General features: G+C 50.3%; 2 protein-coding genes across 2 annotated transcripts in view; one reads left to right on the top strand and one right to left on the bottom strand.

Moving 5' to 3' along the window:
* The window catches only part of LOC144129434 (uncharacterized), a 191277-nt gene that overhangs the window by 161902 nt on the left and 15309 nt on the right, over nt 1-14066 (bottom strand). The window lies entirely within an intron of this gene.
* On the top strand, nt 376-4373 carry LOC144127614 (uncharacterized). Its single transcript, XM_077660588.1, has 2 exons — nt 376-746; nt 1022-4373. Exons 1-2 carry the CDS (start codon nt 597-599, stop codon nt 3680-3682), a joined length of 2811 nt encoding a protein of 936 aa, XP_077516714.1. The 5' UTR covers nt 376-596; the 3' UTR covers nt 3683-4373.

The following is a 14066-nucleotide window of genomic DNA, read 5'->3' as shown; positions in this document are numbered from 1 at the left end:
CGCGGCTTCGGGAGCCTGGGGCCACGGGTGCCGCTGCGAGCTCGCTGGTAGTGAAGCTCGGAACCGTGCGCTCCGACACCGTCCGATACGGTGGGCGCCGACCTCCCAGAAGCTGCTTCGTGCAGTGAGCGGGGTGGACCAACACCCTCTAAATACTTTCTTCAGGCCTCTCCAGGCCCTCCTTTCCACACGCGCTACGTCACGCCAAGTGTCCGGTCAGGCTGCTCACCAAGCGCGGCTCCGCTCAACACCCTCTAAATACTTTCTTCAGGCCTCTCCAGGCCCTCCTTTCCACACGCGCTACGTCACGCCAAGTGTCCGGTCAGGCTGCTCACCAAGCGCGGCTCCGCTCCGCTCGGTTGTCTCCCTCGATGTGCTCGCGCTTGCCCGGGCAAGCACAGACACGAACGCAGTCTTGCAGTGAGCGTCTAGCTGCTGCTTGAGTCTTTCAGCCTGGCGTTGGGTGCATTTCCGTTCGCTCCTCGCACGGCTGTGTCTGTTTCGTGTGGCCGTTTCTTGTGTGGCGTGCGTACCTGTGCTAGCGCACGAATGGGAAACTGATTGCCTGCCGTGTAGCGAGTGCAACTTCGTGAAACATGGGCCGGTGCTGTGTTCCCGGGTGCCGCGGGAACTACCAGAATGGTCCCAAAGTACGTGTTTATTGCTTCCCAAGAGACGAAGTACGAAGAAAAGCCTGGTTGCGAGCCATTCCACGGAAGGATTTCACACCTACAGAGCATTCGAGGGTAAGACTCTGAAATATTGCTTAATAGGCGCTGGTAATTATCTTAGTTGTGAGCTGTCGCTCCCGGAAAGGCATGCTGTCTTTGTAGGCAATGATATCACTTCTTACACTTATGTATGAATTGTCCAGGAAGCATTTAGTTCTGTGGATGTGCATAAGGCTTGTGTAAAAGCTGTGTAAATATGTAAAAGCTGTTCACTATTCAGACTCTTTTTACTTAGTGTTTTAGGCAATGGAGAGTCATGGCGAATGGCCTTGCTTCATTTTCTCGTGCAGGTGTGTGAACTGCACTTCCACGCAGGCGACTTCATTACGACGTTGTCACACCAAGATGAACTGACAGGGAAAATAATAGAGGTGAAGCGTGACAGGCTACAGTTGAAGATTGATGCTGCGCCTTCTGTTTTTCCAAACTGCCCAAAATACTTGTCCTCAACGCCTGGACGGAGTGAATCGCCAGAGACGAAAAAAGCAAGAAGGGAAAACGCTGCTTTGCAGGAGGCTATGAGTAAGTCACTTCAGTCTAATGAGCTTGAACAGAAAAGAAACAAAGTTTCATCTTACGAGGAGTTCAAATCTAAGTTGCCTGGAATCTGCAACACGAAATTCTGGACCGTTTCTGTCGATGAGCAGTGCGTTAGGTTCCTTCTCATCGAGAATGATCCTTCACCTAATGTGAAATGCGCCTTGGTAGTTCTCCCTGATCTGTCACTTTCTGTTTTCTTGAATGGAGTGAAGCTTCTGTCGCTTCCTTCAGGCAGGATTCTGCCAGCTCAAGTATGCGACACCTCCAGCCTGTCCTTGCTGCTAGAAGAACTCGAGATAGGCTTGCATAATATACCTGAGGTGACGAAAGAGTCGAAACATACTAAAGTATTGCAGTTTGTCGGTTCACTGCTTGCAGACCTCATTGAGGACAGTGATACGACGAAAGAACAGTCTTCTTTGCTGAAATTTCTGGTTGAGCAGATAGAGCTTCTCCTCGCGAAACAGCATGTGTATAGCGCAGAGCTGCTGGTATTCGCCAGTATTTTGAATTCAATTTCTCCTCACGCATATCACTTCACAAGAGCTGCATCAAGAATCATTCTGCCCCATCCTTCCACACTGCGCCGTGTTTGCTCAAATTACAAAGCTGACCCTCTTGTGGAGCAAAATCAACCGCACTGTCTCTCCTACATCCGAGAACGAGTCAAATCAATGAAAGACCACGAGAAGACAGTGACCCTGATGATCGATGAGATCCACATAAAACCATACTTCGACTACAAAGGGGGCACAATAGTAGGATCGTCGGTTCATTCAACGGAACCAGCAACAACAGCCCATGTGTTCATGGTACAATCACTCCTTTCTGCAAACAAGGACGTCATTCACATATTACCTGTGAGCAAACTGAGCGCAGAAATTTTGCACGAGCATGCTAAGAACATAATCATTAATGTTGAGAAAATGGGGCTCAAAATTATCGCTGTGATAACGGACAACAATGCTCTGAACCGCAAGATGATGTCGTTATTTGCTACAAGTCCTCAGGTGAGCATTGTCTATCCCCATCCAGCCGATAACGCTCGCCCTCTTTTCTACGTGGTCGATCCTGTGCATCTCTTGAAGTGCATTAGGAACAATTGGATTAACCAGAAAAACCCTGGAACATGCCTCTATTTCCCTGAAATGGACTTGAGTGGAGCAATGCCCGAAGGGCCTCCTCGTATGAAAGCTGCTTCTTTCGCAGCTGTGCGGCAGCTTTATTCTTCAGAGAAGACGTCGCTTGTGAAGGCTGCTTACAGACTGAACGCAAAAGCCGTGAATCCAACCTCAATGGAGCGGCAAAATGTAAAGCTCGCTCTCGACGTCATTAATCAGTTTGTTTCAAATGCCCTCAGGACACATGGTTCCGCGTTCAAGATTCCTCAAGCTGAGTCGACTGCTCTTTTCATTGACGTTATCCTCACATGGTGGCAAATAGTCAATGTTAAGACCCCTTGCAAAGGCCAGAGGCTAAGGGACAGCATGCAAGACCCTGTAAGGTCTGTTGATGACACACAGTTAGCTTTCCTGAGCGGCGTTGTGGACTGGTTGGACGCTTGGGCAAGAATAAACATCACCAGTGGCTCGCTGACGAAAGAGACTCACAGTGCTTTGCGACTGACATGCTATTCTCTGGTAGAACTCTCGCGCTACTGCTTAGAAGAACTTCACTTCAAGTACGTACTGCTGGGCAAATTTCAGACGGATGCGCTAGAAGACCGGTTCGGCCGTTACCGCCAGCTGGCAGGATCACAGTACCACATTTCCGTGCGTCAGCTCTACGAATGTGAGAAGAAGCTTCGTCTTCAAAAACTTTTGACATTTCCACGCGAGGAAACAGAGTTTGAAGACGTAAGTGAGGATCTTGTCCCATGCAACTTTTCTGTGGCTGTCAGCGACGACGATATTACACACGCCCACTCTGACATGGATGCTATTGTCTACATTGCAGGATACGCTGCTCATGCTGCTTTAAAGAAGCTTTCATGTTCTGATTGCTTCAGCACATTGGTGATTGAAAATCGAGAGATCGAAGCGGAAAATACTGCCATGATAGCTAACCTGTCGAGAGGAGGGCTGAAGTTTCCCCAGCCATGCACAGTTCACATGGTACTGATGACTAAACTAGTTGCAGAGAAGTTGTCTTTTGGAGCAACCGCGGAAGATTTTCTCTCCTGTAGAAATCAACGTGGTGTCGTGATTTCACAGACGATTTCCCTCCTGGACGAACACGACATTGAGACATGTGAAAATGGCCACACTGCACAAACTCTCCTGCGCTTGGTAGTACGCGTTGCAACCAACGTTGTTCTAAACAACTTTTGCAAACTAAGAAATGATGCCATACAAGACAATGCGCAGCAGAAGGCCGCAGCCCGGAAAGCAGCAACGCTTAAGAAGAAGTAAGTTTTATTCCCAAGCAATAAAAATGCTTTGCGCACACTTCATTGCTGGTGTCTCGTCGTTTTTTATTGTAAGGGTCAGATTAGCTGTACAAATACTCAACAGCGCAACATTATTGTGAGTGTCATTATTGCTGTGTGTGAAAGCTTTAAGCAAAACACAATACAGAATAAAACTAACACAATGCGCAGTAGACGGTGTTTTTTTTTTCAATGTTCACGAACTTCTACTTTAACAACTAGATATACGCATGTGCGGTCTGTGCGGATGGATTTTACCGCACGGCAGACATCATGTACGTGATAGAACCTAATAATTAGATGATTAATTGAAATTAACTAATCAATTTTTTATTATAATGACCAATAATGCGAAATTGGCGGCCGTATGCTAAATTGTTTATTATAAAAAACTGTATTAGCAGCTCGAACTTTCTTGACAATAAGGTGTTCTGCAATAAAAAAAATATATAAAGCAGATAAAATGATAGCCTAAGGCGCGCACAAACTAGCGAATTTCTTTTCTGCAGCAACGACAAAAATGAAAATGAAGGAATCACTTATAAGGCAGCTACGTACGGCAGTACCCGAATAGTGCAGACGGGCGCGGCGCGCTGAAATCGCGGAGCGCGGGGCCTGCACGGTCCCTTGGCGTGACGTCACGCGGCCGGTGGAGAGGCCTTAGCATTGAGAGGGTGTTGCTCCGCTCCGCTCGGTTGTCTCCCTCGATGTGCTCGCGCTTGCCCGGGCAAGCACAGACACGAACGCAGTCTTGCAGTGAGCGTCTAGCTGCTGCTTGAGTCTTTCAGCCTGGCGTTGGGTGCATTTCCGTTCGCTCCTCGCACGGCTGTGTCTGTTTCGTGTGGCCGTTTCTTGTGTGGCGTGCGTACCTGTGCTAGCGCACGAATGGGAAACTGATTGCCTGCCGTGTAGCGAGTGCAACTTCGTGAAACATGGGCCGGTGCTGTGTTCCCGGGTGCCGCGGGAACTACCAGAATGGTCCCAAAGTACGTGTTTATTGCTTCCCAAGAGACGAAGTACGAAGAAAAGCCTGGTTGCGAGCCATTCCACGGAAGGATTTCACACCTACAGAGCATTCGAGGGTAAGACTCTGAAATATTGCTTAATAGGCGCTGGTAATTATCTTAGTTGTGAGCTGTCGCTCCCGGAAAGGCATGCTGTCTTTGTAGGCAATGATATCACTTCTTACACTTATGTATGAATTGTCCAGGAAGCATTTAGTTCTGTGGATGTGCATAAGGCTTGTGTAAAAGCTGTGTAAATATGTAAAAGCTGTTCACTATTCAGACTCTTTTTACTTAGTGTTTTAGGCAATGGAGAGTCATGGCGAATGGCCTTGCTTCATTTTCTCGTGCAGGTGTGTGAACTGCACTTCCACGCAGGCGACTTCATTACGACGTTGTCACACCAAGATGAACTGACAGGGAAAATAATAGAGGTGAAGCGTGACAGGCTACAGTTGAAGATTGATGCTGCGCCTTCTGTTTTTCCAAACTGCCCAAAATACTTGTCCTCAACGCCTGGACGGAGTGAATCGCCAGAGACGAAAAAAGCAAGAAGGGAAAACGCTGCTTTGCAGGAGGCTATGAGGAAGTCACTTCAGTCTAATGAGCTTGAACAGAAAAGAAACAAAGTTTCATCTTACGAGGAGTTCAAATCTAAGTTGCCTGGAATCTGCAACACGAAATTCTGGACCGTTTCTGTCGATGAGCAGTGCGTTAGGTTCCTTCTCATCGAGAATGATCCTTCACCTAATGTGAAATGCGCCTTGGTAGTTCTCCCTGATCTGTCACTTTCTGTTTTCTTGAATGGAGTGAAGCTTCTGTCGCTTCCTTCAGGCAGGATTCTGCCAGCTCAAGTATGCGACACCTCCAGCCTGTCCTTGCTGCTAGAAGAACTCGAGATAGGCTTGCATAATATACCTGAGGTGACGAAAGAGTCGAAACATACTAAAGTATTGCAGTTTGTCGGTTCACTGCTTGCAGACCTCATTGAGGACAGTGATACGACGAAAGAACAGTCTTCTTTGCTGAAATTTCTGGTTGAGCAGATAGAGCTTCTCCTCGCGAAACAGCATGTGTATAGCGCAGAGCTGCTGGTATTCGCCAGTATTTTGAATTCAATTTCTCCTCACGCATATCACTTCACAAGAGCTGCATCAAGAATCATTCTGCCCCATCCTTCCACACTGCGCCGTGTTTGCTCAAATTACAAAGCTGACCCTCTTGTGGAGCAAAATCAACCGCACTGTCTCTCCTACATCCGAGAACGAGTCAAATCAATGAAAGACCACGAGAAGACAGTGACCCTGATGATCGATGAGATCCACATAAAACCATACTTCGACTACAAAGGGGGCACAATAGTAGGATCGTCGGTTCATTCAACGGAACCAGCAACAACAGCCCATGTGTTCATGGTACAATCACTCCTTTCTGCAAACAAGGACGTCATTCACATATTACCTGTGAGCAAACTGAGCGCAGAAATTTTGCACGAGCATGCTAAGAACATAATCATTAATGTTGAGAAAATGGGGCTCAAAATTATCGCTGTGATAACGGACAACAATGCTCTGAACCGCAAGATGATGTCGTTATTTGCTACAAGTCCTCAGGTGAGCATTGTCTATCCCCATCCAGCCGATAACGCTCGCCCTCTTTTCTACGTGGTCGATCCTGTGCATCTCTTGAAGTGCATTAGGAACAATTGGATTAACCAGAAAAACCCTGGAACATGCCTCTATTTCCCTGAAATGGACTTGAGTGGAGCAATGCCCGAAGGGCCTCCTCGTATGAAAGCTGCTTCTTTCGCAGCTGTGCGGCAGCTTTATTCTTCAGAGAAGACGTCGCTTGTGAAGGCTGCTTACAGACTGAACGCAAAAGCCGTGAATCCAACCTCAATGGAGCGGCAAAATGTAAAGCTCGCTCTCGACGTCATTAATCAGTTTGTTTCAAATGCCCTCAGGACACATGGTTCCGCGTTCAAGATTCCTCAAGCTGAGTCGACTGCTCTTTTCATTGACGTTATCCTCACATGGTGGCAAATAGTCAATGTTAAGACCCCTTGCAAAGGCCAGAGGCTAAGGGACAGCATGCAAGACCCTGTAAGGTCTGTTGATGACACACAGTTAGCTTTCCTGAGCGGCGTTGTGGACTGGTTGGACGCTTGGGCAAGAATAAACATCACCAGTGGCTCGCTGACGAAAGAGACTCACAGTGCTTTGCGACTGACATGCTATTCTCTGGTAGAACTCTCGCGCTACTGCTTAGAAGAACTTCACTTCAAGTACGTACTGCTGGGCAAATTTCAGACGGATGCGCTAGAAGACCGGTTCGGCCGTTACCGCCAGCTGGCAGGATCACAGTACCACATTTCCGTGCGTCAGCTCTACGAATGTGAGAAGAAGCTTCGTCTTCAAAAACTTTTGACATTTCCACGCGAGGAAACAGAGTTTGAAGACGTAAGTGAGGATCTTGTCCCATGCAACTTTTCTGTGGCTGTCAGCGACGACGATATTACACACGCCCACTCTGACATGGATGCTATTGTCTACATTGCAGGATACGCTGCTCATGCTGCTTTAAAGAAGCTTTCATGTTCTGCTTGCTTCAGCACATTGGTGATTGAAAATCGAGAGATCGAAGCGGAAAATACTGCCATGATAGCTAACCTGTCGAGAGGAGGGCTGAAGTTTCCCCAGCCATGCACAGTTCACATGGTACTGATGACTAAACTAGTTGCAGAGAAGTTGTCTTTTGGAGCAACCGCGGAAGATTTTCTCTCCTGTAGAAATCAACGTGGTGTCGTGATTTCACAGACGATTTCCCTCCTGGACGAACACGACATTGAGACATGTGAAAATGGCCACACTGCACAAACTCTCCTGCGCTTGGTAGTACGCGTTGCAACCAACGTTGTTCTAAACAACTTTTGCAAACTAAGAAATGATGCCATACAAGACAATGCGCAGCAGAAGGCCGCAGCCCGGAAAGCAGCAACGCTTAAGAAGAAGTAAGTTTTATTCCCAAGCAATAAAAATGCTTTGCGCACACTTCATTGCTGGTGTCTCGTCGTTTTTTATTGTAAGGGTCAGATTAGCTGTACAAATACTCAACAGCGCAACATTATTGTGAGTGTCATTATTGCTGTGTGTGAAAGCTTTAAGCAAAACACAATACAGAATAAAACTAACACAATGCGCAGTAGACGGTGTTTTTTTTTTCAATGTTCACGAACTTCTACTTTAACAACTAGATATACGCATGTGCGGTCTGTGCGGATGGATTTTACCGCACGGCAGACATCATGTACGTGATAGAACCTAATAATTAGATGATTAATTGAAATTAACTAATCAATTTTTATTATAATGACCAATAATGCGAAATTGGCGGCCGTATGCTAAATTGTTTATTATAAAAAACTGTATTAGCAGCTCGAACTTTCTTGACAATAAGGTGTTCTGCAATAAAAAAATATATAAAGCAGATAAAATGATAGCCTAAGGCGCGCACAAACTAGCGAATTTCTTTTCTGCAGCAACGACAAAAATGAAAATGAAGGAATCACTTATAAGGCAGCTACGTACGGCAGTACCCGAATAGTGCAGACGGGCGCGGCGCGCTGAAATCGCGGAGCGCGGGGCCTGCACGGTCCCTTGGCGTGACGTCACGCGGCCGGTGGAGAGGCCTTAGCATTGAGAGGGTGTTGGGTGGACCCACCCCACAAAGCTAATGTCTCCTCGCGGCTGCCCGCACGTAACCCGTTTCGGGTCGTTATTTTGTTCATGGTCGTTGTCGGAGTGGTAGCGAGGCCTGAGGCTTCCCGGAGCGGCTTGCACCACGTCAGAAGACACGCGACCACCGGACCTTGGTGCTGAGAGGGGCGCACTTTGCTACCTAGCCGTTTTTTTAACCTCGCACGAACTGACCAGTCTCGTTCAACTCAAGAAAGGGCTTTGTTCACTCGAACTTAGTGTCTGCACAGCCGCCCGACACGTTTTGCTAGCGAGTTAGGCATTGTGCCACGAGGCCCTTGCGGACGTCGTTTCCCCTCCCGTGACCTACGTTAAAGGCACGTCGAGAGCGTTTCGGCAATTTTGCAGATCCCGTGGAGCCACCCAGGCTCGCTGTCCTGTACACATCATCTCGCTGCAGCCTGCTGCAATGGAGCGGCCTGTATCCTGTTCGCCGCATCCACCCGGGGAAGCTGTGGCGAGACCAGTCAGCAGTCACCTCCGGCTGCTGTTACCCTGGCGACTACTGCAGAATCCTGGCCTGCAGTTTTCAACCAGCCTTCTCTTCGCGGGCCTGCGGGCACAGGTGTCCACGGGCCATGCGAGTCGTCCCAGCGGAGACCTTCACGCCGCCTTCGGAAAACCGCGGAAGTCGGCGTGACCTCCATTGCAAGACCTGCCTCAAGTGCATGACGACCAGAAGACTCCTCCATAGCATGCACTTTCAGGCGCGTAGGTCTGTTTAAGGTTGGGGGGATGTGGGGCCTGCCCCTCCATCTTCTTTTGTTTGGCTCTCCCGGGGTGCACCCTTCCACGGCATCACCTCGGCCCCCGGCGCCACGTGATTTTCCCTGGTTAGTTACCTTAACTAACAAGCGAGGGCGCCACGGACTGCGTGATTGCTGCGCGCGCGGACGGGAGATCACATCCTCTTCGGCCGGGGAACATCGTTGCGTGCAGACGTGTCGCCGCAGCGCTCCGCTCTTCGCCAGTGGGGCGAGGCCTCGTGGGGAGGTGCCACGAATTGGTAGCGCGTCCCCGACTTTTCGAAGGGGAACGCTATCGCGTGCAGGTTCGAACGAGAGATCAAACAAAACGAAGCCGTACTTATAATTTAAAGGAAAAGGGGCCAAGAAGAAATGGACACGAAAACGAGAAAAAACACACTCAACACACGTACAACACTACAGAATAAAGGGAAAGAGTTCACCAGGTACTGAGCGTCCCAGGTGAATCGGGGATGCCTTGCAGACAGGGCGGACGCGGGTGGTTGTAGTGCGACGCTTCACTGGCGCTGCGCCGAAGGAAGGGACGGAAGGGAGCCAGGTGGTATTAGGAGCGGAGACGAACACAGGGAGACAGACGCCGGTGGTCTCCCGTCAAGAGCCCGAAGAACTTAGCAGCAGCAGGAAAAGCGTAGCCAGGTCCCGTCGACGGCGTCACGAAACGCCAGAGGCTTAAAGCAGGCTATCCAAGGGTGCCTTACGGCAGCACGGACCCTCAGTCTATCGGCTGCAACCTCCACACTTGCAAAGAACGCAAGAGGCTTGCGTCGGTGATCCAAAGGAGGTCCACGGCAGCACGGACCCAACGTCCGACGGCTGCCACCTCCACGCTTGAATGACCCAATCTCCGCTGCGCTGTCTTCCTTAACACCTCGGTTTTCTGACACGTCAGCTCTCCTCGTGCTCGCCGCGCTCTTTGTCGCCGTGGCCTCGCACACACGCAACGCTGGGCTGGCACGCGCAGCGCTCCGCTGTCCGACGCACCACTGTCGACGCATGCACCGTGTTCACAAATCATCCGAGGATCTTTTGTGCACCTGACAGGAGGACGTTCTTCCACCATCTCGTCCCGTCCTGCCTCGGAGTATCCCTTGTCCAAGCGTGGGCGAACATTCGCTCGTAGCCTTGATGGTGAGACGGACGATCTCGATTACTTAGCGTATTTTAAGGCGAAAGCCTCTAATGGCTCATACTCGCGGCCATGACGGCTGTCCGTCCGATGTCACGCTCTTCAACCACTTATGACTAAATAGTCATTGGTCATAACCTAAGTCAAAGTCAACCGTGGATGCACAGCATGACGTCCTCACTCTCGGCATACTCTACTCCTTTGGTACGACTCTGCACATGCGCTAAAGGTGGCGCCACCTGCGCTCGCCTTTCCGCCTCGCTACGTATGCGCCGAGGTGGCGCCACCGGCCCGCGCCAGGTGTCTCGCAGCTGCCGTGCAAGCCGAGTGTCTTTACCAACAATGCCGTCTTCAACACACCAACACCGGAGCAGTGGGAGGCTGCGCTGTCCTTCTCGAAGCCTGAAGAACAGCTCAAGCTGATCGACATGGCTCGCAAGACTGCGAAGGCCGCTGGGGCCATGGACTGAGGGACCCACCTACGCCGCGAGAATCCTCCTTGACAGTAAAGTTTTTCATTCTTCATTCAAAGAGGCGCCCAAGTCGGGCGGAAAAGGCTTTCGCCTCACAGCCCTTTAGGTCAACAAAGTGTCCCCCTGAATTTTTGTTGCTAGCTGGCGTTATTGTTGTAGCAATAAATGCCTTGCTTGGGTTAGTCAGTGTGTCGTTCCTTTGTTCCTCCAGAGCAAGGCCCGCCGTGGTCGGCGTGCGCTCGGTAGCGTACGCGATCACGGGGTGGGGTCCGGGCAGCTTTGAACTGTGTCAACTGCGGTTGAGCGGGGAGAACGCATTTCTCTCAGCTCAGGTCAAGCACGGCGAACGGCAGCGGCGGGAAACTATCCGGAAGGCGAAACAGAACGGTGGCGTCGGCGGCCGAGAGAGGAGCAAGAACAGCCCTGACGGGTGGGATAGCGGAGTTCTGAGCGACGAGGAGTTTGGTAGCAGCGCGAGGACCCGTCCCGTCAAGCAGGGCGGTGGCAGAACACACGGCACGGAGACTTGGACCTGAGGACGGGCGCAGTCAATCAGGGCATGGTGCTGGGACAGGAAATCCAGTCGTCATGAGAACAAGTGGGGAGGAGGACGAATTGAGTTAAATACAGAGCGTGGGAAATTATAAGTCGGGCGGTGCAGAGAGAGAGCTGTCAGCCGGAGGTGCTGAGCGTTGGCGGTACGCAGTGACGGGAGGCGTCGTCGCCTTTTGACTCCTGACAGGTACATACCTCGGCAACCTCACGAGTGCTCATTGAGGCTCAGTCAAAAACTTTGGTCGATTGACTTACGGGCTCACTCAAACTCACAGAGGATCGGGCTCACTCAAACTCACAGAGGATCGGGCTCACTCGAGCTCATGAACTCAAACTCATTTAGGCTCACAACTTACTTGGTCTAACTCAGACTCATCATTCATTCCGCGGGGAACACTCGTGGCGACTCACGTCTCACTCAGACTCACATCTCATCTAGGCTCACTCACTCATTTGAACTCACGATTCATTTGGACTCACTCGCCTGGGTTCACTCATTTGGACTCGACTCACCTGGATTCAGTCACTCATTTCGACTTACGATTCACCTGGACTAACTCATTTCCACTCATGACTCATCTGCTCTCACTCATTCGAGCTCAGTCGCACATTTCAACTCATGGCTCACGTTGACTCAGGACTGCTATAAGCTGACACATCGGACAGCTGAATAAATTTTATGCCCAAGGTACACGGCTAAAATGACAAAAATTTGCTTAAAAACGGTGATACGAAGAGCTCTTAACTGCACTTAACCAGGCTGAGAGGCCTGTAGCTGCTGCTCGCGGGAGGTAAGATGGGGGGGGATTTTTTGGCAACCAATTAAAAAACAGTAAAGAAAGAACAAGCCACAGCTAATATCCAACGAGCCCAAGGTCGGGGACTAATCAGCGTTTGTCTCCTTTCAGTAATGTGCTATAGAGTGCAATAACCACAAAATCAGATGCCAAGAAATAATGAAATTTCTCTATATCATCAACCCGACCAAAAGCGTATTCAATATTACAAGTGTGCAGGAAACTTGCGTTTATGAATGCTACAAACTCGTGCCCAGTCGTCTTCACGGATTCACTTGGGATCATGGGATTGTTCAACCTCACATCATAGACTTATTTGGTTTGGCAGGTCTACCGGACTGACCAGGAGGACTCAGACCACGACCTGAATGTGAGCACACTCTTACCACGACTCAGATCATGATCTGAATGTGAGCCCGAACTCACGACTCAGATCGTGATCTGAGCATGAGTCCGGACTCATTCACAACTCAGATCATGATCTGAATGTGAGTTCGGGCTCACTCACGACTGAGATCATGATCCGAAATGAGCCCGAATGAGTGGACTCATGAGTGAGTTCGCCGACCTATGGGCAGGTATAAGGCGGCACCGGCGTTTACGAGGGCAAGCGTCGAAACGCCGTCAACGATAACGGCAATAACGTTCGCGGGGAAATGAGGACTTGGACGTTCAGACGAGCACGCAGTTCTGTGCCGGTTCGGTCGAGGGAGGTCGGCGTAGCGTGGGCGAAATTGAGCGGCGACGGCCTGCTGACCAGGAGAGGCAGGAACTCAGGTGCCGAACAGGACGGGCAGAGGCATGCGACGTGTCCGGGGATGCCGCAAGCCCGATATGCGCCATGGAGCTGCATCGCTGCAGCTGTGTCAGGGGCGACGCATAGGCCGGGGAGGGGGCTGGGCGAACCGCGATAGGCGTCGGAGTATATATAGCTCGTTTTTCTGGACAGTGAGCGTCAAGCAACTGTTCTCGCTAAACTGCTGCAGTAATTATTTGCCCTTTACACGCAACCGCACACTTCACCGTCTGCGTTTTCCGTGCTGCTAGGAAGTTGTGTTGCACCAACCAGTTCAATCATCTGCCTTCACGAACTCTGCCTTTCGGATCTAAGATTACGAATCATTCTCATCTTTCCAACGGAACAATTAACAGCGCCCTGCCGCGTTTCTTATTGAGTAAGAAGCCAAACCCCTGAACGCACGCACGCACGCACGCACGCACGAACGAACGAACGAACGAACGAACGAACGAACGAACGAACGCACGCACGCACGCACGCACGCACGCACGCGCACACACACACACACACACACACACACACACACACACACACACACACACACACACACACACACACACACACACACACACACACACACACACACACACACACACACACACACACACACACACACACACACACACACACACACACACACACACACACACACACACACACACACAAAGAACGCTTACACCAAAGGCTGCACGACTAACAAGTAGCCCCGCCGCGGTGGCTCAGTGGTTAGGGCGCTCGACTACTGATCCGGAGTTCCCGGGTTCGAACCCGACCGCGGCGGCTGCGTTTTTATGGAGGAAAAACGCTAAGGCGCCCGTGTGCTGTGCGATGTCAGTGCACGTTAAAGATCCCCAGGTGGTCGAAATTATTCCGGAGCTCTCCACTACGGCACCTATTCTTCCTTTCTTCTTTCACTCCCTCCTATATCCCTTCCCTTACGGCGCGGTTCAGGTGTCCAACGATATATGAGACAGATACTGCGCCATTTCCTTTCCGCAAAAAACCAATTATAATTATTATAACAAGATGCAAGAGATGGGTCGTTAGAAAGCATTTTTCCGGACCAACGCAGTAACGATGGACCTTGTTTC

The sequence above is a fragment of the Amblyomma americanum genome, chromosome 4 (assembly GCF_052857255.1).
Source record: "Amblyomma americanum isolate KBUSLIRL-KWMA chromosome 4, ASM5285725v1, whole genome shotgun sequence".
In the NCBI taxonomy this organism is placed as follows: domain Eukaryota; kingdom Metazoa; phylum Arthropoda; class Arachnida; order Ixodida; family Ixodidae; genus Amblyomma; species Amblyomma americanum.
This window is presented reverse-complemented; position numbering and strand designations above follow the sequence as displayed.